Source organism: Carassius gibelio, chromosome B14, assembly GCF_023724105.1.
Source record: "Carassius gibelio isolate Cgi1373 ecotype wild population from Czech Republic chromosome B14, carGib1.2-hapl.c, whole genome shotgun sequence".
Taxonomy (NCBI): Eukaryota; Metazoa; Chordata; class Actinopteri; order Cypriniformes; family Cyprinidae; genus Carassius; species Carassius gibelio.
In genome coordinates, this window is record NC_068409.1 from 4,645,159 (window position 1) to 4,667,758 (window position 22,600).

Genomic DNA, 22,600 nt, shown 5'->3' on the forward strand with positions numbered 1-22,600 from the left:
AAAAATATGTACTAGTCACAACTGGAATACTTAATTGTCAAAACTGAAAAGTTGATATCTGAATGGCAAAAATGTAAATTGTGTTATTAACAATAAAATACTCAACACCATTGAGATAAGTAGTGTCTACATAATAGGTACTAGTATCTCATGAATGAGTACCTGTAAAAATAAAAAAGTACTATTAGTATGAAAGGATTAAATGTTAAAATGGCTTGCCATAGTATGCATGTGTTTTTCCAGGCATGCCTCATGTTTGATTTGGCTCTTCAAACATTCATTAGAATGAATGTTATGAAGGGGCGGGGGATTCTCAAGTTATAATGTTTCCTGGCAAATGTACAAACACTACGCCACGAGCTAATGAACTTTTTAACAGCCAAAAAAGAAATAATCAAATGAAAACATTCATAACTGGCAGTTCTGGGTTAGCATTATCAGTCACGATTAATGCCAAAAATTACACATGTATGAAAAAAGTCACATTATAACTATTGTATTCCATTATTGCAAGAATTCCCTTCAACAGAACACTCAACTCTGCATCACTCCAGAGGGACTGTTCTTGCAGGTTACGTGTTTTCAAATGCTTTGCATGGGAAACTATGCTAAATAGCAAATAAATAAGACTTGCTCTCTCTTTGAATGCAGATTGTGTGTACTGGAACAGGTTGCAATTAGTAGTTATGACTCATTAATTTTAACAGCGGTTGTTAGCTGGCGGGTAGCAATCCAAAAATAAATGGCAGGTCTGTTATGTTTGTCTCACTGGCAGCAGAGAAGAGGCATTATAGCAAAATCAACACGCTTTTCAACTTTTGTCACTGACATAAAAGTCTGTGTGTCCAATCAAATTCTACATTATTTTGGCATGAATTCATCTGTCACTTGGTATAAGCTACACAAATTAGACAAAAGAAAATATATTGAATAGACTGCTTAAAAAAACGTGAATAAAATGTGAAGTAAAACGATGATCCAGACTAAATAAAATATAGGTTATGGGTTTGGTAGTATTGGATTGGCACTTGAGGTTCACTGAGAATCTGGTCACACTTTAGTTTGGGGGGGTGGGGGGGGTACTAATTCTCACTGTTAACTAACTATTAACTACAACTTTTGCCTCAATAAACCCTTAATTTGCTGGTTATTATTATTGGTCATTTGAAAGTATGTGACCCTCTTACTGTAATAATCAAAGAAACATACATAATTATTATTACATTTACATTTATTATTATTATTATTGACTTTTTCCGGCACGCAGCATGAAAGGCACAGCATTTCCTCTTGCCGTGTCCTCTAGAGTCCAGCTCAAGGACTCGACCTTGAAGTGCCATGATTTCTTCTTCCACATCCTGGGGTCAGGAAACACATTACTCCGCTCTCCCGCTCATCAGAAGGAAATGAGCCCATGTCACTCACCACCAGGAATTAACAACACTGCCAAGAACTAGATACAACAACATAAATGGCTTGCATACATTTGCAAACATTACAACAGTTATGAGCTCGGTGTTCAGATGTAGTGTTTTGGAAAATGAGTCGGATGAACTGTAGAGCTTCAGTTCAAACTAATTCTTTTAATTCCAAATGGTTTCCTTGCACTTTTCCACTTTTGGTGGGACACCGTTTGTGGACCAATGAAAATTAAACTTTCAGTAACCCATGGTAATGTTGTGAAGTGAGAGGCTGTATTTGAGTCTAAGCAACTAGAATGTTAAATCTTCCATGTTAAATCTTGCAACATTTATCCAAGTCGAAAATAATTAACTTGCTATATTTATAATACACTCATATATGTTAAGCATGTATGTAGATGAAAACATTAGCACAAACATGTCCAACTTTAGAAATGAAGGCATCGAGGGCTGAAACGGCAGTCCTGTGTCAAACACACTGGACAAAGGTCGAGAGGCTGGAATGTTAATAGGCTGTTTAAATCATGGCTGCTCTGAGTGTTTAAAGGCAACCTGACCCTGTGGAGGAGGGCTGAGCACTGACTCTTATTTCCAGCAGCATAAACACCCCCGAACCCCAGTCCCAAGGTGGCAGTAATGTAGTTTGAGGGCACCCGGACTCTTATTCTGTTTGTGTGACCCCTTGCAGGAGGCAGGAGGAAAGAGGATGTTGGTCCACTTGCCTGCTCCGATAGATAATGGCAGCCCCATCCTTGCTGTTTTCTGCATCCGGGATGCCACCCCAGGTGCTCTCCCCCACTGGAAAGTCATACTTCATAAACATAAACTTTTTTGTTTACCGTATAAATTTAAACATGAAATGTAACTGAACAGATATTGCATTGTGGTATACAATTTTTTTACATGCATATGCATTCGTCAAAAATAAGATATCAAACTTACTCTGCTTATATAACAGAACAAGGTGCTTGTTTTTGTCCATTTGACAGGAAGGAAGAGCTAGACATAAATCAAAACTAAACATCTTCCTGCCCTGCCACTGAGTCTTGACACAATGATGGACAGAGCGAACTAACGCATGCTCACATTTATTGACTTCAGACAAAACAAAAACTGACTACTGATGTAGCAGGAGTTGGAAACATGCTCAATATTTCAATGATGAAAGTGAAAACAACTTATTTCAATGATGAAAGTGAAAACAACTGGACATCCCACTGAACAGAACAAAGTATTTCAATTAATTTCCAAGTAATATCTATAATTACTTTGCATATCTATAAAGGAAATGATGAAAAGAGTATTGTGTAACATGCATGCTGCTGTTAATTTTTCTGAAACACATTAAAAACCTTGACTGATTTAATCCATATAATATTTATTTACCATTTCTTCAGTATTTGTAATTAGCTTAAAAAAAAAAAGAGGAAAGAACCACAGGCGAAAGGCTTTACATTCCAAAGACTCTATACAATTTAATTCTAAAACAGATTTTAAAATAAAATAAAGTTTAGCTGTGGGTAATATGGCAATGTTGTTCGTGTCATCAATTAACATCAGTTATCCTCTAAAAACAAGGTCAACAGAGATCTGGTACAAAAATCAATTAAGAATTTTGTGTGGTTCATTTTGTCTGTTTGACGAAATACAAACAAAATTAATTCACCTCATTAGGACTGATGAGCATTTTGAGAGCTGCATGGCTTTAATGTATCAAAAATTAAGCCAAATGTGAAATATTGAAAACCTCAGACAAGTACAGACTCATGAACACAGCTCAGGTTACTAGAGTGTCTACAGGCTTTGTTTTACATCTCTGATGGACACTCAAAGGGGAAGTGGAGGATGCGGATAGCTCGGGCTTTCTGACCACGTTCCCTGAGGCACGTGCTAAAAAAGGGGAATGCTTTTCCTCTCGGCCCGCTGGAGAAGGAATACAGCAGCGCCATGTTATCTGCATTATAAAAAGACACTTTCCTTTCCTCACAGTCCAGGAAAACCCCAATCCTGCTAGGTGGGGTTATCACATTCAGGGGTGTCCAGGGCTGCGTGCCGGCCGAGTACTGGCTATCATTGCGCAGCCGGAGTGTCCAGTACCCATTCTCAGGGCACAGCTTGACTCTGACCTGACGATTCACCGATTCCACAGCAACACCCAGGTCCCATTTGGGATTGTTACTTACATCCACCTCCCAGTAATGCCTGCCTGACTGGAAGCCTTCTGTTGCAAGAATGTTGACACACTGAAGGAAGCGTTTGGCATCACACAAGTAACTGGTCATTTTGTCGCTCTCAATGACTTGGGTTTTGTTCCTGGAAAGCTGTAGACTGGGATGAGCTGTGTCTTCATCAAATATCAATGGTGCTGGGCCTGGGAACAAAAGACACACTATCATAAATGGCATTGACTGCAAAACATTGGGTTTTGAGAACTATTTGAATGTTTTTTTTAAATGCTTGAATCGTTGAAAGGGCTTTTCCATTATATTCAGATCTTTTTCTGGTTCTTGACTGCCCACATTCCTCTGCTTGTGCAAGAAAACAATGTTTCAGGTGAGTAATGAAAGCAATTTAGTTGCCCTCACTGCTTGAATGCAACACAAAACACAGAGCATGATCTGTGTCATCCAAACTATGAACAATAACTCTGAAATAAAAAGGTATCTTTGTCATGTTTTTGCCCTAACAAGCACAACAGCTTTTTTTTTTTTTTTGTTGTTGGTTGATTTTATCTAGTAGTTGAGTCATGTCTGGTGTAGACACGAAAACTGCTGGGACCTTATCACATCGCATCTGGTTAAGACATGAGGTGCATACCAAATCGCGTACTTATGCACTATTTTATGATGTTTTGTAGTATAAATAGTGCAAGTAGTGTGTTCAAACTGAAAATTCCAAAAAGAAAAATGCACTTTAAATACCCGGATGATGCACTTAAATAACCGGAAAAAATTAAGTGTGGAATGTTGAAAATTTAATGCACTTAACTGTCGCAGCTTTAATTAAGTAGCGACGGGGGAGGGGCTATCAGACTCAGATTTTTAATGACAAAATAACAATATAAATAAAATAAAAAAGTTTGTCAAGACAAATGTTATATATGCGTGTTATTTTGGATGCGGCTATGGTGTAAGTAGCCCAATCTTTAAAAATAAAATGGTCAAAAGAACTTACAGATGAGTCTTGAACTAATTTTTTTTTTTTTAATCAGTCTAACCACTCATTCAGATGACTGAAGGTTCTTCACTTTTTCATTGAACCGCAAGTCATAAGTTATCATGTCCAACTTGATGAGCTCCATCTGTTTTATGTAAGGAATACCCAAAGACATATTTCTTACTGAAATTTGAGCATCATACTATATGGGGACATATCAAAGTGCTTGTGCCTTATTAATAGCCAATAACCTTTAGTTTGTGTGATTTGTCTTCAAAGCCAAACAGATGTTGACTAAAAGCCAAAACAAAAATCCAACTTTAATGAAATGAACCAGTGGAACTGGTCTATACAGATATGTGTGCTATGAAGATAAGTGCTAGATGGTGTGAAACATAACAGTACCAGTGTTTTAATACTATGTGTAAGCTTTAAAACCCTAATGTGCAACAGACGACTGCAGCTTTTCATCATTTCCTGATAAGGGTGTAACCTTATATTTCTATGTAAACAAAAATTTGTGAACACTGCTAAAACTGACATCCAAATCATCATCTAACATGAGCCCACTGCGCCATTCAACAAATCACTGAATCCTTTGTTGCCCTAAGGGAGCTATTCATACTGTCACAATGACAATAAAACCATCTGTTACGGAGGAAACTGAAACCCTTGAGCTATTCCTCTACTTCAGTACCTGTTATATTGGCTTTGCTTTTTTAAAACAAATTGTACAAATACAAATATTAAAGATCATGTAGTGACCATTAATTAAACATAGTGTTTATTGGATTAAGTATCGTGGCAAAGTGTTATTGAAAAGTTACCTGGATTCAAATGTTGAAACATTTTTCGCCACATAGTGTATTGTAGAGGAGCAATGTGTTTGCTTCTGAAAGTATTCAGGTTGATATTCAGCTCTTGCATTGGTGATCTGGAGTCATAGAATCATCAAGGTTTTAATAATAAAGACATTAAGAATTTTTAAAATAGTAGAATAAACTAGTTAAATAGTTCCAGTAGTTTCTACTATGGTACCGAAACCAGTACCAAGAACTGGAAAAATTTAGTGGTACAGACTATTAAAGAGCTAACTGGGTGGTAAATAATAATAATATAAATAGTTTTTTTTAATTGCTACTCACTTGTAGTTCAATTCTGGAAGCTGTGGAGGAAGGAAATGGAATAGAACAGGTTATTTCTCAACCTTACTCGAATTCAGATGCTATTGCAAGAACACAGCAAAAGCAAACCATCTGTCTGATAATTAACAGCACGTTCAAATCACTGTAGAATTGATTTTTTTCTACAGTTCTGCTGTTTTGTGAAATATATATGAGGCTCTGCCTCTTGCTACACTTCACTAATAACTCATTCTGACAACCAGCACTCTACGTTCATGTGTAAATATGACATCAATATTACAAATAGTAGTTATTTGACAAATGGATATGCAGAAGCAGCATTACAAATGGAAAGTCATTGTAATCACCTCTACAAGAACAGATTGGTCTGTGCTGCTGGCAGTCTGTCGTAGCATGTTGATGTTCTGCTCCACGTCTCTGATGGCCACCTGTAGGGCCTCCAGATGTCGCTCCAGCCTCTGCAGCATTTCCTCTTGCTCACTCTTCAACTGCTCCAACATGGCTTCCTCCTCCAGCCGCAGGAAGTGATGCAGAGCCTGGAAGTCACTGTGCACTCGACCCTGCAGCTCAGATCCCATTTTCTGAGGACAGGAAAGGGAGAGTTGAGTGATTCTGTTTTGCAGGAAGTGTCACATTGTGATCTTTTTCTTTTGAAGGTGGACCCACTTTTATTTTCTCCATCTTGTCTTTGTCCTCACGGATCATAGTGACGTAGGCGTCTTTCATGGAAAACTGGGATTCTAGACGTTCCTTTAATTGCTTCTAGAAAAAAGCAATTGGTAAACACATACTCACAGAGTATTCAAGAAAATCTAAACAGTAGTTTCATGATTGCCCCCCAGTCAGCTCAGTCCATTTACTGACAAAAGACTAGTGTTTTCCAAAAAAAATATTTTCCTAGAATATTTATTTTTATATGAAGAGCACAGTTTATAGTTTAATTGATAAGTAAGTGGGTCATCTAAAATCATTTCTCCGTGTGATCAGACTCGGTGGCTCTGTAATGTGCAGTGAAGTGAAGCGAACCATTTGAAACCGATTCCATAGATTTGCATCCTTGTGCGATAACACTGGGTCTCTCCTGTTTGTTTGCTGCAACTTCAATTATGATCCAATTATGATTCATTGTGTGGTAGTTAATCATATCATTCATGTATAATATTATGAGCTCACTTGTTTGTGATATAAAGTTGGCGCAAAATCAAGTGAACAAAACGTGAGCAGATAAACCTACCATAACTGAGCTTAAGCGCTTTAGGTTTTGTTTCCTTGTACATTCACGTTTAACCTAGTGCTGTGATCGATTAGCTGGGCAAGTGTGTGCTGTGATCGATTAGCTGGGCAAGTGTGTGCTATGATCGTTTAGCTGGGCAAGTGTGTGCTGTGATCGGTTAGATGGGCCAGTGTGTGCTGTGATCGGTTAGCTGGGCCAGTGTGTGCTGTGATCGGTTAGCTGGGCAAGTGTGTGCTGTGATCGGTTAGCTGGGCAAGTGTCTGTTGTGATCGGTTGGCTGGGCAAGTGTGTGTTGTGATCGGTTAGCTGGGCAAGTGTGTGCTGTGATCGGTTGGCTGGGCAAGTGTGTGCTGTGATCGGTTAGCTGGGAAATTGTGTGCTGTGATCGGTTAGCTGGGCAAGTGTGTGCTGTGATCGGTTAGCTGGGCAAGTGTGTGCTGTGATCGGTTAGCTGGGCAAGTGTCTGTTGTGATCGGTTAGCTGGGCAAGTGTGTGCTGTGATCGGTTGGCTGGGCAAGTGTGTGCTGTGATCGGTTGGCTGGGAAATTGTGTGCTGTGATCGGTTAGCTGGGCAAGTGTGTGCTGTGATCGGTTAGCTGGGCAAGTGTGTGCTGTGATCGGTTAGCTGGGCAAATGTGTGTTGTGATCGGTTAGCTGGGCAAGTGTGTGCTGTGATCGGTTAGCTGGGCAAGTGTGTGCTGTGATCGGTTAGCTGGGCAAGTGTGTGCTGTGATCGGTTAGCTGGGCAAGTGTGTGCTGTGATCGGTTAGCTGGGCAAATGTGTGTTGTGATCGGTTAGCTGGGCCAGTGTGTGCTGTGATCGGTTAGCCGGGCAAGTGTCTGTTGTGATCGGTTAGCCGGGCAAGTGTCTGTTGTGATCGGTTACCTGGGCCAGTGTGTGTTGTGATCGGTTAGCTGGGCAAGTGTGTGCTGTGATCGGTTAGCTGGGCAAGTGTGTGCTGTGATCGGTTAGCTGGGCAAGTGTGTGCTGTGATCGGTTAGCTGGGAAATTGTGTGCTGTGATCGGTTAGCTGGGCAAGTGTGTGCTGTGATCGGTTAGCTGGGCAAGTGTGTGCTGTGATCGGTTAGCTGGGCAAGTGTGTGCTGTGATCGGTTAGCTGGGCAAGTGTGTGTTGTGATCGGTTAGCTGGGCCAGTGTGTGCTGTGATCGGTTAGCCGGGCAAGTGTGTGCTGTGATCGATTAGCCGGGAAAATGTGTGCTGTGATCGGTTAGCTGGGCAAGTGTGTGCTGTGATCGGTTAGCTGGGCACGTGTGTGCTGTGATCGGTTGGCTGGGCAAATGTGCTGTGATCGGTTAGCTGGGCCAGTGTGTGCTGTGATCGGTTACCTGGGCCAGTGTGTGTTGTGATCGGTTAGCTGGGCAAGTGTGTGCTGTGATCGGTTAGCTGGGCAAGTGTGTGCTGTGATCGATTAGCTGGGCAAGTGTGTGCTGTGATCGTTTAGCTGGGCAAGTGTGTGCTGTGATCGGTTAGATGGGCCAGTGTGTGCTGTGATCGGTTAGCTGGGCAAGTGTGTGCTGTGATCGATTAGCTGGGCAAGTGTGTGCTGTGATCGTTTAGCTGGGCAAGTGTGTGCTGTGATCGGTTAGATGGGCCAGTGTGTGCTGTGATCGGTTAGATGGGCCAGTGTGTGCTGTGATCGGTTAGCTGGGCAAGTGTGCTGTGATCGATTAGCTGGGCAAGTGTGTGCTGTGATCGGTAAGCTGGGCAAGTGTGTGCTGTGATCGGTAAGCTGGGCAAGTGTGTGCTGTGATCGGTTAGCTGGGCAAGTGTGTGCTGTGATCGGTTAGCTGGGCCAGTGTGTGCTGTGATCGGTTGGCTGGGCAAGTGTGCTGTGATCGATTAGACGGGCAAGTGTGTGCTGTGATCGGTTACCTGGGCCAGTGTGTGCTGTGATCGATTAGCTGGGCCAGTGTGTGTTGTGATTGGTTAGCTGGGCAAGTGTGTACTGTGTCAATACTGTGTCAAAATCAAATCAATTTGAGCATGATTTGAACCTGTATGATTGTAATCACTCGAAGTTCATTTGACTTGGGAAAGCTAGCATGTCTCTGAGATAGTGATAATACTCGTTTGCCTTCTCTAGTGCAGCTCAACCAGGTCTCATACCATTTGTCTGTATTTGTGATATCACAATCCCAGAAATATATACGTTGTAGTCCAAAGAAGTCATTTGTAGTAGTTTTTGAAAGTGATTTCAGTTGATTAAAATATGTCCTTTTGAAGTGGACTTTGAGCTTTGTAACTTCGCAGATCTTTTTTTGTGCTCAAACAGCAACATTACAGACTATATTTTCTATACAGAAAATAAACAGTTGATAAAATTGAAAGACAGATGGTCACGCTGGTCACAAGACTCTTGGTTTAAAAGCTACAGACTTGCCTTTTCCTGACTGTGGAAAGACAACTCACCTCCAGATACTTGACAGATGCAGATGTGGAGCTGGCTCTGACCTTCTCCACAAGGCCAGCTACTAAGTAGTTGGTCTGGAAACATTTGTTGGGAAACTCTTGTCTGCACTGAGGACAGGACACAGGACCCCTGACCGTCTTCCAGTATGACACAATGCATGTCCTGCAGAAGTGATGCATGCAGCCCAGCATCACTGGGTCTTTGAAGAGCTCATAGCAGATGGCACATGTCAGATCTTCTCTGAGACTCGTCTTACTCTTGTTGGTCGCCATATGGAGCAGATTTACTGTTTGTTTCACTTCTGCTTCTAGCACGGTTTATGTAATAATGAAAATGGAAAGTGATCACCTGTTCTCATAATCACTACTCAGTACAATACACTTTAAATGCCCTAAAGGTAAGACTGGTTTACATATAAAATAGCTAAGAAGCTGGTGTCTTTTGCAAAAATGTGCAATGGTAACCATAATTTCTCAAAATACCATATTTAATTTCTTATTATTGCTTATGGGTCTGCATCATGGTGCATACAGTTTAGAGAATATATATATATATATATATATATATATATATATAATATGTATATATATATATATATATATATATATATATATATATATATATATATATACCGTGGTTCTGTCATATTCATGTGCAATGCCATATTGTACTAAGGCACTAAAGAAATTAAGGCAAGTCGTATTTATGACACTCGAAGTCCAACCCATGGTTAATGTTTCACGACAGTCAGCAGTTTTACTGTAGTAACAGCCGTATTTAGGAAAAAAATATAAAGTTATTATTGTGATTCCTTGTTGTTGTTGTTGTATTCTTTACAAGTAAATTTACTTTCAAAACAAAACAATGCATTAATTAGACGATTCGTCCAGATTTTTATCCGCTAACGTTACTAATCGTAAATATTTAATTTTATAATATCAAAAACTATTTTATCAAAGCAAATACACAAACACAACACTATCTTATATGTTTAAAGTGTCAGAATGTGTAGTTACGCTAGCAGAAAGCAGCAGCCGTTGTAAACATTAGCTTGCGAGTTAGCTGCACTGCTAAACACAACAACACGAATAATACCGAAAATAAATATGCGTCGATTAAAGACATGGCTGTTATTTAATAAATAAACAATATAACTTACCCTTTCTGTTTTGCTTTGGTTTTCTGTGCAGTCCCAGACTCTGAGAGACTGGGAATCTATTCCTGTCAGTTCACACTACGAGTTCTTCAGTGTGTGAAAGTGCTTTCGGTTTACTTTTATTATGGCTCTTATTCAGCTCAGTGCGTTCCTTTTAAACACATGATGGAACAGAAACAAGATATAACAGAAAGCATGATAAACAAATACAGACACTGACAAGTATAAGCAAAATGTTACATATTTTTTGCATTCAATTTATAATCCTCATAAATAATATTTTATTATATTATCTCTCATGAATTTAACAGATAATACTCAGGTGCTAGTACCTTACATGAAATGTAAAGGGTTTTTTTTTTCTTAAAATAAATGTTATTTTCAAAATACTCCAATTAAATTGACTAGTAGAGACCAAATATATATATTTTTTTATCACAAGATCTGTCAATAATAACTTCAGTCAAAAGTCCAGCAAAGCCAAGCTTGTTTTTCCAGCAGTTGTTTTTGGTTTCAAATATCTGTTTTTAAAAAACTAAACTAGAATCATGTTTCTGAATTCTGTCCCCAAATGTAATATATATATATATATATATATATATATATATATATATATATATATATATATATATATATATATATATATATATATATATATATATATATATATATATAATTTAAGAAAGGAGATGCAGGTTTGAATGGAGATAAATGACCATTCTCCTTATATCCTTGTGCTATTTTGAAAACTGTCCATGTCATTTCACATCAATAAATGCATGTCACTGTAACACATCTGGGTGCATGTTTATTTATTTATTTTAAAGCAGTATCTCAGGTGTGACTGAAATCTCCATACGCAGGTCAGAACCCCTGCAGAAGCATGCACCTGACTCACCCACCCACTAAGGCCAATAAATGAAACAGTGCATTTAAGATTGCATGCTATAGTAATACTCCAAACTCTAGAAATTCCAGCCATTACTTACTGCAGTGTATGCTGTCAGTTTGATAGTTTCAGTTATTTACGAGTCAGAATGATATAACACTTTGTCTCTAATTAGAAGCTCTTTGGGTGACATTCATTTCTGAAATATAGCTATGCATGTCATCCCAATTCAACTGTCAAACAATGTACCACAGGTCTTGATGCATATATCATGGCCCATCACATCACAATCACATCTCATTTGATTTGATCAGTGTATAGAAGAGCGTCACATTGCATAGACAGATCCCTCCACTAGAGCAGTTCCTCCCACAGCCTGCATGCATTCATGCACATAAAGTTCACTTGCCTACAGCTGGTGGCTTGCTTTAAAATTTAAATGTGCATTTATTTCCCCCCCATGGATATACATTTAGAACGCTATGCTTCTTTGCTGTTTCCGAGGGTGAAGCTGATCCTGAAGGGGACAATAGCGTGAAGCTGTCGCGTGCAGCGGGGATGCGCGAACTTTACCGCGCGTGCTGCGCAATCATCCCGGTTATCATAGGGGTGATATCTGACATATAAGGTGAGTGGATTGTTCGTTCTCTAATATTCAATAGGATGGAGAAATGTGTGTTTTTATTTAGATATAGCACGTGCCAGGTGTCTGTATCAAGGTTGTGCACGTCATTATATTAATTCGAATTTGCTTTTAAGAATTAAGATGCAGTGGATTTAAGAGAAATTCATATAACAGCTTTAAGTGCATTTTTTAATAATATATTCAGTTTTCGGTGTGAATCGACATACTAAATATTGCAAGTAATATTATGATATTATTATCCAGGCATGAAATGCCACCCTAAATAGGTAGCATCTACATACTACTTAGTTTCTGTATCTTTTGTGTAAGAAATTACCATATCTACATTTTTAAGCAACATTTAATTTTCCAGACTTACCGCAAGGCGATCAAAATGTAGCCATCAGTATACAGTAGATAAATAATTCCACATTTGTAGTTATTAAATGTTACACATTTTACATATTTAATGAAACAGTATGTTTTTTACCTAGGTAATGTTACATGTTTGATGAAATATTAATAGTCTAGTACCGTAATATTTAATATATTCATATAGGTCTAACTGTAATAAAAAATAAGATGTACCTATTAAATATATTCCATTTTTGCAATGCAGCATGGCATAATTATTAGTTTTGATTTTAGCTGCGTTAACTTTGGACATTATTAAGTTTAGAGAAATACCTGTCTAATATATTTTGAAATTTCACATTCTGTGGGACAGGGCCAAATCAATTCAAACTCCATGAACTGAAAGGGAGCCAGTTCCTAAATTCTGAACTTTGTGAGCCATTTTGCAGTTGATTGTTGAGATATCTGTTATGTGTTTACAAAACCCCAGAGTATCCTTCCTAGGATAGTCCTTCGCATTACTGTTATGTGTAGTTTTAATCATTTACATTACGTACAGTAATTCCTCCAATGTTGTAGTTGCAGAGATACAATCATAAAGCATTTGATTACATCAGCTGGACGAGTTTCTGATACACTAAGACCAGTCCTCGTGATGAATTAGCACGTCATTAATGACGAGGCTTCCAAGAGCTCTTGATGTGGAGGAAGAGCATCCCCAGCAGAACATGATAATGACAGTAAAGCTGAATCATGGGGGACGTTTGAGGGAGACAATCAACAGACCCATAGCCTTTTATTTGTGTTGATTCCTCTTTACACGTACACAAACAAACAGGCAGCAAGAGAGGCAGTCAAAAAAATATAAAAATAGTGCCAATTCTGGGCTGAAGTGTTTTTCCATTGGTTTCTATCTCAAAATGCAGTTTTCTAACTTGATATTCATCAACGTAACACTTTGTATAATATGAAACACAGTCGATTCAAATGCAGAGAGATAACAACATTTCTATTTCTAGTCTTGATCTGTTAGGAATAAGTGAATGGACTGTCATATTCTGCACATAATCGATGACTTGTCCAAATGAATGAACATTGAAAGGAAAGGCCATAAGGGGTATGACCTTTTGATGAATAGCGTCTTGCATGTGCCTCTGGAGGACAAACTCAAAAAATCTGCAGGACGTGAACAGAAATAAAAGCACATCCTACTGTAAATTAACATTGTCCTCTTTGTCATTTGAAGTCAACACAGAATTAAAATTGCTTTGTAATTTTAATCAATAGGCACACAATAGCTGAAGCTATATTTTAATCTTTGTTTTGCCTTTTGACTTTAAAGTTTTAAAGCATGGTACTGAATTGGTTATAATAACCAAGCAGAAAAACATATTTATTTTTATGGCCAAAACTCTTTTGTACACACCTTCAAGGCTCTTAGCTGCTTGTAGATAGCTCAGTAAAAAATGGAGGCAATACTTTTTTGTAAGGAACAATAGAAATATACCCATCAGCAAAAAACAATGTTACAACCTAGTTTGCTTTTTTTAATTCAATGCACCCTGGAAGATTGAATGTCCTGCAAAAACGGTGTCATCGTTTGGTGGAGGGAAGACCGCATCAGAGCACTGTTTTTGTTTTCAATTTCTAAATGACCTAAGATGCCACAGTCTTTATTGGCAATTTTCCTTTTCCCTTGAGCAAAAAGCTGTCCATACAGTTTGTGTCATATAATCAGCTTAAATGACAATGCAGGCGCTTCTAAATGTGCTCATGAGCTCAGATCATTCTTAGAAATAAAGCTCCACATTGTCTTGCTTTGAGCAGCCTGTAAATTGGATTTTAATGAAGCTCTATCCATCTCTTATGAGCAGAAGAAGGCCTCGTTAACCTTCTTCTAATTAAATATGGTTCATTCTTGTAGGAAAATCATGATGATAGCCAAGCATTAAATGTATATTACATTAGTCGTTTTTCAATAATAGCTTTAATTGAACATTATAAAAAGAAAATAACAAAGATCGCCCTGTTTGTGTAAAACGTGCATCTCAAATACAATCCCATTTTTCAGCTTAACGATTTCATTATCTAACGCTCGTTTCTATAACTTGCAATGCTGTAATGATATACTATGATTTACCCTCTTCAGTAGATGTGTATTATATATATTTCATCAGGTGTGCATGTCTCATCCAGAACATACATCGCTCACTTCTACTCCAACTGAGCATACAAAAAGAAAAGAAGACATCATTCAGCTTCCATGCTGAGAGTGAGATCTCGGGCGTACATTTATAATTTAACATGTGCAATGAAATGTGAACCACTGAAATGAATAACAACTTGCATATATGTACCAATATATAATGGCATAAAATAAAATGGTACAAAAAGCATACCATTCATATACTGACTAAACATCACCTTCACACAGTTTGCTTAGAAATGAGTATAATAAAAAGGCTATTAAGACTAACTCAGCATGGTTGATCCAGACAAAATTACAAAAGAAAATCAGCAATATGGCAACAGAAACAAGCTGCGTAAACTTGATTTGGCTTGGATTTCGCATCAGAACCACAGTTTGACTTTCCAATCCCATTCTTCTCTCTTTTTCTATCATCTATATAGAAAATATTAGAAAAGTGGAAATAGCATTCCTAACATGCCTTAATAGGCATTAACATTGGATGTGTTGTTAAGTATATACTTAATAATATGTTGTTATCTTCCACTGTTTGCAGTAAGTTAGCTCCTAGCACTATTTCCACTTAGGGCATGGATATAACTGCTATTTTCAGATGGCCTCGGCCAAATTGCATTAACATGCATTTTCTTGTGGTATTGTGATTTTATTACAATTTAATTGAGAAATCAATACCAAATTCTTCATAGAAGATGTACATTCAAATGGCCGGATGTACGACAAACATCTTTTGAATATTTTTTAATAAATAAAAATGGATAATTGTTTGTACTGTAAGAAGTAAGAATGTTCTTGTCTGTTTGACAGGTTATATGTCCTTGGTTAAAATGGGCCAGTCAGATCTAGCCAATGGAACGGAGGACTCAGTCTATGATGGAAGTCAAGAGACCATCCTGGGAAATGACAGCATGAACACTTACAAACCAGTGTTTGTGGATGACATCACCAAGCATCTGAGTGTCCAAATATCTCTCATCTTTGCATATTCACTCATAATCCTGCTAGGACTTGTGGGTAACATCCTGGTGATTTACATGATCATTCTGTACAGAAACATGCGCACGGTCACCAACTACTTCATTGCAAACCTGGCCTTGGCTGACCTGATGATGGACACGGTGTGTTTGCCTTTCACGCTGGTTTACACGTTGTTGGACGAATGGAAATTTGGAGCAGTGATGTGTCATATGGTGCCTTACGGCCAAGCTCTCAGCGTCCACGTGTCCATTCTCACCCTGACGGTCATTGCTCTAGAGCGCTACAGGTGTATCGTCTTCCACCTTGGCCAGCGCCTCAATAGGTGCACCAGCTTCATCATCATCGGCCTGACGTGGGCGTTCGCCGCCATACTAGCTGGCCCGCTGGCTATTTTCCGAGAGTATCGCCAGGAGGAAATCCCATACATTGACTTGCGGATCGCAGTTTGCTCTGAGAAATGGCCCAACGGCACCAATCGGGACGCCATCATCTACAGTTTATTGATGCTTCTCCTGCAGTATGTGATCCCTTTGGCGATCATCAGCTACGCTTACGTGTGCATCTGGATCAAACTGAAGAACCACGTCAGCCCTTCCAACCGCAGCGATGGCATCGGCCGCCGGAAGAAGACCACGAAGATGCTGGCGCTGGTGGTCGTGGTCTTCGCTGTTTGCTGGCTTCCCTTCCACATTTTTCAGCTGGCTAGCGATCTCGACTTGATTCTCAAGTTCAAAGAATACAAACTCATTTACACCTTGTTTCACATCGTGGCGATGTGCTCGACTTTTGTCAACCCATTGCTCTATGGCTGGATGAACCAAAACTACAGGAACGGCTTTCTCATGTTCTTCCGCTGTGAGCACAAGCCAGACACCATCTATCCTGACGGGTCCTTCAGGACTCGATCTTTGAGAGGGATGATTGTGAATGGGTACAATGATGGTCAGCCCATGACTGCTGTCTAATCATGAAGATGGAGTCTTCCTCTGTCTGGGGGAGCATTTTTAATGCACATGCAGTATATATAGCAGGGTACAATGGAGCTAAAGGCGCATCTGGGTAAAATAATAAGATAATAATTGGGGTAAGATAATAAATAGATGACTGACTTTTCCCTTTGATGACATGAGGTGGTTGGGTAATCGCTATATTTATAATTAAACCATGACAAAATAAAATATTATAGTCATTGTTACTGCTGAAAACCATATTCAAATTTTATGAGGATCTCCTTCAAGAGTTTTTCCCTTTTTTTTTAATATTTTAAACCGAACATATTAAACTAGCATTATATTTATTGAACAAAAATACATTTTATTTATCAAAACAAACTGAAAATAGTACAATTTTAGTTGAAGTGATCGTTTTAAGCAAGTATTAACAAAAATATATTACTTCAGCTATCATTACTGGTTGTATTTGCCCCATGCTTGTGAGCCTGTAACCCCTCAAAAAATTCATGCATTTGTATGATTTTTAAACAAAACTAACCTCTCTTCATAATTTATTTCCCCTCAAAATGTGTTGCTCCATAAATGTTTTTTTTTTTTTCTGCATTCATACATTATGGGAGTAGCGAAAAGCAGATTTTCCTAATGGTGTGCCTTTAGCCCTGTGGACCAAGTGGTGTCCATTTATCATCAGCCCTGTGCAGAACTCTTATTGATAATGTCAGGAAACAGCCTGGATGCTGCTGATAGGCTTTCAGTTCTGGAAACATTTAAGAGCCAATGGTCTAAGCTGTTAACGGCACGTGACTGATCACTCTTAGGATTTGGAGAAAGCTATTCATTCGCTTCCTCATATATCTTTATGGCATTTGCATGGCTGGTCCAAGACCTACTGGAAGTACATGATTTAAAATCTGCCATTATTGCTCTTGGGGCCACAGAACTTTCTGAGTCAATTACCTAAACCATAAATATCACATGACTCAAGTCACCTTTATTTAAATAGTGCATTAGACGATGCAGATTGTCTCATAGCAGCTTTCAAATATTATAACAGGAAAACTCTGTGTTGAGAGGTCAATTTTCCAGTTAAAGACAGTTCATCTTTCATTCAGTGATGTCATCGTCCAGTTCAGTTCAGTTCAAATCCTTCAGGGGCAATATGAATTGGTCTCATGACAACTCTGATTGGCGGATAGCGCCACAAGTGCGCACACAATTACATACCCTTCACTAGTGACTATTCTGAGCTGTTACATAAAGTCCATTTCATGCTTTTAAGAGCCCTTCAAAACAGAATCTTGCACTGGTGAAATATATGTTGTTTTATATGTCGTCAGAGTACGCAGCAAATGTTAAATTGCCATCGCTTTGTAGAAATCTGGTGCCAAAGCTAATCGGCCCAACCTTGAACATTGTTAAAAATACGTTCATATATTGCATTGTGGAATACAATATCCACATAGTGTGCTCTGTTGTATTTTGTACATTTTGGCAAATGTAGTTCTGGGTGTTACTGTACGAGCATACAGGAAATGTGCATATTATGCATATGGTGCGTCTCAATCAGCTTTATAGCGCCCAAGCTCATAAATCAGTATATCGTGCAGCTGAATCTGTGCACTGGGAAGGATCCTGCCTCACTGCACATCGAGACAGTGGTTTGTCTGTTCAAATCTTATATTGAGTGTCATTATATTAATGAGGTGCTTGTGTGTTCTATGTTTTGCGCTTCAGAAATGTCATTTAATTTCTGATACATGAAACTCCCTGGTTTTTGTGGTGCATTGTGGGATTTTGCGTGCACTGGAGGGATTTCGCGAATGAAACAGCCCTGATCAGTGCTCAAACTACTGAACTATAGTGAGCTGATTGAGACACACCAATACTATTCACTACATCAATGGCAAGACTAGCATAACAGCATTTCAAACATAAAGCATTGATATGTGATCGATGAATTGTCCATCTCAACATTTTACTAATGAATGTCTTTGTTAACAGTTCGGTTGAATATTCAAGTAAATTGTATGACTTGGATGAATTTGATGAATTTGATTTTGTGATTTGTCAAAGATGAAAATGTTGTGTGGTTTTGTGTAAATTTGCATAGGGCCGATGCATCAAGTTAATAAATTGCTTTATGCTACTCATTGTATTTATATGTGTGAAGGTTGAATATATGTGAAGGTTATAATGTACTTTGTATGCAAATAATTAATGGAATGGAATGGAATCATGTTCCTGTATGCTTTATTGGCGTATTTAATATCTATGCTGTGGTAGCAGTGAGATAAAAACATTTTTTTTTATTAAATTATTTTCTAAAATGCAGTGGAGGGAGGGAGGGAGTGAAAGGAAAATAAAACTATATCTGCATATTTTTTTTTATGTTCGGTGCCTTATCAAATTTAAAAAATCTTTAGTGAAAGACAAAACCATGGCAACACAACATATTACAAAAGAGATTTGAAATGATGTGCTTCACACCAACATTTGGCTGAAGTGATTATGAAAGCAAAACAATTTATCCACATTGCAGCTGCTGCATTATTCATCTCCGCTACACAACTCAGTGTTTTTCATGCAATCACTTTTGTATTCTGTGTGTTGCACAAGGAGCATAAAAGGAGAAACCTCAGGGAATATAATAAACCGTGGCACAAACCTCTTGTGCCACATTCAGTAAGCCATAAGAAGAAGATCTGCACACAGAAGAATAAAACAGATACCAGACAACGGTTCTTAGTTTATAACATTCATCTGTCTTATCTAGAGTTTATTTTTTTATATTTAACATTTATTTTTAACATGATGGGGTGTTTTTTGGAAATATGGCTATTTAAAAAAGCTATGTAACTAAATAAGTTTTTTCTACAGCACAGAACAAATGTGTGCAAATAGGTGTTTACTAGTGTGTACTAGCAACTTACTGTAATTCCTATAATGTGGTTTTTTCTTCACCAAAACAAAGCAGCTGTGCAATGCAGCTGTATGACTTATTTGATAAGAACTAAGGATTATTAGGTTATTTATTTCTGTCAGGCTTGGAATAAATCTAATCAGTTTCTGCCCTCTATTGGACAGAAGGTATTTGTCCAGAATGAAGATGAAGAAATCATCTAAAGAAACCGAAATATAGGTCTAAATAATTGCTAAATAATTTTTCAGACCAAGCAAACAAGTTTTTTTTCTCTTTTTTATGTATTATTTAAAAATAATAATTCTAAATCAAAATTTCTAATTCTGGAATTTAGTTTTTATCATTTTATGCAGAAAATATTTCTTGTCTAACAGCATGATCTATGCTCAATTAAATAATGAATGACATCCTTTTAGGAAAAGTACAGACAGAGAGCTCAAGACAGACCAAACAGACATCTATTGATGAAATTAAATTTTGTTGCAGTAAAAAGAGAAAATGTGTTTAAAAACAATCAATGTATGGAAAGCAGAGTGGGTCAATCTGGAAGGAGAAATAAAGATAATCATATGTAAATAATACCATGGTCTAGGGCTGTGTTTTCCATAGTTGATTATATGAGTATTTTTGACAAAACTTATTTTAGGTTTTGCCATTTTATATATATTTTGTTTATTTTTTTGACCATGAAGATGGTTATATGACTATTTTTCTTTAAAGACCATTTTGCCCAATCATGCCAATATTTTTTACCAAATGTCCCTAAAAATGAACGTATAGTGAGACAAATATTGCGATTCATATCGTATTTTGACGTACCCTGCGATTCCCACCCTAGTGTGTAACTACCATAGACTGTATGAAAACATGGACGTAGTGCCCGTGGCGTTACCCGTAGGTTTCCGAAGAGCGTTTTTGAAGCCAAAAGTGGGCGGACCGCGTCACTCTGGGGTAATCGAAAATGGGCAAAAAAGCGGGAGCTGGTTGCTGAAACCAAGCCCACCTAGCGCAACGGAGCGGCAATCCACCTGTCACTCAATTCAATTCAATTCAAGTTTATTTGTATAGTGCTTTTTACAATACAAATCGTTACAATGCAACTTTACAGAAAATTATGTTTCTACAATATTTAGTAGTAGCTTATGAATGGTGACAGTCAGTTTGTACACGTATGACAGGATTTTTCAGAAAAATTAATACAAGACGTAGTCAGCTAGATGATGAACATTATTAACAGCAATTATTATATGATTCAGTCACACTTGTAGCAATATTTGTTAGTTCTGTTGTTGATTCAGGGTTAGCATCATCTGAGGTCCTCTGAGGGTCAGCATCATCTCTTCTCAGGTGTTCTGGATCCAGACTGGAGCTTGTGTAAATCCTGTGGAAAAACATAGAAACAAATAGAGACATCATTAGCGTAGCTTCTGATCCAACAAAGTAAAACTAATTAGTTTAACCCAAGCTAAAGAATAAGAATGTGCATTTGATCAGATGCAACTACACTCACAATTTAAGAGATTCATTATTCGAATGCTTGGCGAAAGAGATGTGTTTTTAATCTAGATTTAAACAGAGAGAGTGTGTCTGAACCCCGAACATTATCAGGAAGGCTATTCCAGAGTTTGGGAGCCAAATGTGAAAAAGCTCACCTCCTTTAGTGGACTTTGCTATCCTAGGAACGACCAAAAGTCCAGCGTTTTGTGACCTTAGGGTGCGTGATGGGTTGTAACATGGTAGAAGGCTTGTTAGGTACGCAGGAGCTAAACCATTTAGGGCCTTATAGGTAAGTAATGATAATTTGTAACTGATACGGAACTTAATAGGTAGCCAGTGCAGAGACTGTAAGATTGGGGTAATATGATCATATTTTCTTGACCTGGTAAGGACTCTCGCTGCTGCATTTTGGACTACCTGTAGCTTGTTTATTGACGAAGCAGGACAACCACCTAGAAGTGCATTACAATAGTCCAGTCTAGAGGTCATGAATGCGTGAACTAGCTTTTCTGCATCAGAAACAGATAACATGTTTCGTAGCTTGGCAATGTTTCTAAGATGGAAGAATGCTGTTTTTGTAACATGGGAAATATGATTTTCAAAAGACAAGTTGCTGTCTAATATAACACCCAGATTATTAACTGTAGATAAAGTAACAGTGCATCCGTCTAGCTGCAAATTGTAATCTACAAGATTCTGTGTACTGTTTTTTAGGTCCAATAATTTATATCTATGTCTTATCCGAATTTAATAGGAGAAAATTATTTGTCATCCAATCTTTTACATTTTTAACACACTCTGTTAGCTTAGATAATTGGGAAGTTTCATCTGGTCTCGTTGAGATATATAGCTGAGTATCATCAGCATAACAGTGGAAGCTAATTCCATATTTTCTAATAATATTACCAAGGGGCAACATTTATATTGAAAATAGAACTCTAATAGTCTCGCCCTTAATTATGCAGAACTTTAAGGCTTATTATAATTTAAACAGATGAGTTATAAAACAAATTCACCCCCCTCACAGTAACTACCCTAAAACCCCTGGGCCCAGTTTTTCAAAATGTTTAATCCGGATAAAATTGATCCGGATTTAGTAATCCTTTTTTTGTGATCCGTGATCACGTAATCCAGCTTACTTTTGGAGCCAGTTTTTTAAAGCAACATCGGATTTGATCAATCTGATCCGGATAGGAACTTTTCAGGATCACCAAATCTGGATAACCAGTGCTCAAACAGGATAGGAAATCACAATGTAGAACTATAGATATGTAAAGAGCAACAAGTAGAATAGCCAGTGTGGGGTTAATATAAATTTGTTTTTTATTTGAAATGAAAACCCACACATTTAAAAAAAAAACTAAAAACAAGAAAAACCCCACCCCATCCTCTTCCAGCAGTCCGCTCATCTGAGACCTACAACACAAACACTGTATATTGAGGATATTTATAACAAGTATCAAGTATAGATGTATTGAATTAAAAAAAAAAAAGACTTAATGTAAAAAAAAAAATTTTGATTGTGATGAATATATATATCAATTAGTGACAGAATAAAATGTATTGTTTTTGGTCAATTTTGACAGCTGTTTGGGGGATTATTTTATGAGGGCAAACTCTTTCTACTTTGCTG

At 37.9% G+C, this 22,600-nt stretch overlaps 2 protein-coding genes and 1 long non-coding RNA gene across 6 annotated transcripts; 1 reads left to right on the forward strand and 2 right to left on the reverse strand.

Annotated features, from left to right (window-relative positions):
• Positions 1–2,493: 2,493 nt before the first annotated feature.
• trim105 (tripartite motif containing 105) lies at positions 2,494–10,684 on the reverse strand. Of its 3 annotated transcripts, none has more exons than XM_052573621.1 (7): positions 10,549–10,684; positions 9,389–9,696; positions 6,389–6,484; positions 6,070–6,303; positions 5,723–5,742; positions 5,405–5,511; positions 2,494–3,792 (listed from the first exon to the last, which is right to left on the reverse strand). In XM_052573621.1, the coding sequence occupies exons 2-7, from the start codon at positions 9,659–9,661 to the stop codon at positions 3,230–3,232; spliced, it is 1,293 nt and encodes a 430-aa protein (XP_052429581.1). In that variant the 5' UTR covers positions 9,662–9,696; positions 10,549–10,684; the 3' UTR covers positions 2,494–3,229. The 3 variants fall into 3 exon arrangements, with proteins under 3 accessions (XP_052429581.1, XP_052429582.1, XP_052429583.1); XM_052573622.1 differs by having other exon boundaries at positions 9,389–9,690; positions 10,549–10,657; XM_052573623.1 differs by lacking the exon at positions 10,549–10,684 and having other exon boundaries at positions 6,389–6,481; positions 9,389–9,695.
• Positions 6,491–9,382, reverse strand: LOC127970915 (uncharacterized). Of its 2 annotated transcripts, none has more exons than XR_008156691.1 (3): positions 8,852–9,382; positions 7,843–8,103; positions 6,491–7,204 (listed from the first exon to the last, which is right to left on the reverse strand). It is a non-coding gene; the product is annotated as an uncharacterized LOC127970915 (long non-coding RNA). The 2 variants fall into 2 exon arrangements; XR_008156690.1 differs by lacking the exon at positions 6,491–7,204 and adding an exon at positions 7,217–7,726.
• A 1,140-nt stretch (positions 10,685–11,824) lies between the features above and the next one.
• Positions 11,825–18,479, forward strand: npy7r (neuropeptide Y receptor Y7). The gene is made up of 2 exons (XM_052574965.1): positions 11,825–12,062; positions 15,427–18,479. The coding sequence occupies exon 2, from the start codon at positions 15,432–15,434 to the stop codon at positions 16,560–16,562; it is 1,131 nt and encodes a 376-aa protein (XP_052430925.1). The 5' UTR covers positions 11,825–12,062; positions 15,427–15,431; the 3' UTR covers positions 16,563–18,479.
• Positions 18,480–22,600: the final 4,121 nt, after the last annotated feature.

Coding starts and splice junctions, on each gene's coding strand:
- trim105 (XM_052573621.1), bottom strand. CDS start 9,661: ATGGCGACCAACAAGAGTAAGACGAGTCTCAGAGAAGATCTGACATGT. Junction 6,485..9,388: donor CATCTGTCAAGTATCTGGAG/GTGAGTTGTCTT, acceptor GCTTTTTTCTAG/AAGCAATTAAAGGAACGTCT. Junction 5,743..6,069: donor ACCAATCTGTTCTTGTAGAG/GTGATTACAATG, acceptor CTTCCTCCACAG/CTTCCAGAATTGAACTACAA.
- npy7r (XM_052574965.1), top strand. CDS start 15,432: ATGTCCTTGGTTAAAATGGGCCAGTCAGATCTAGCCAATGGAACGGAG.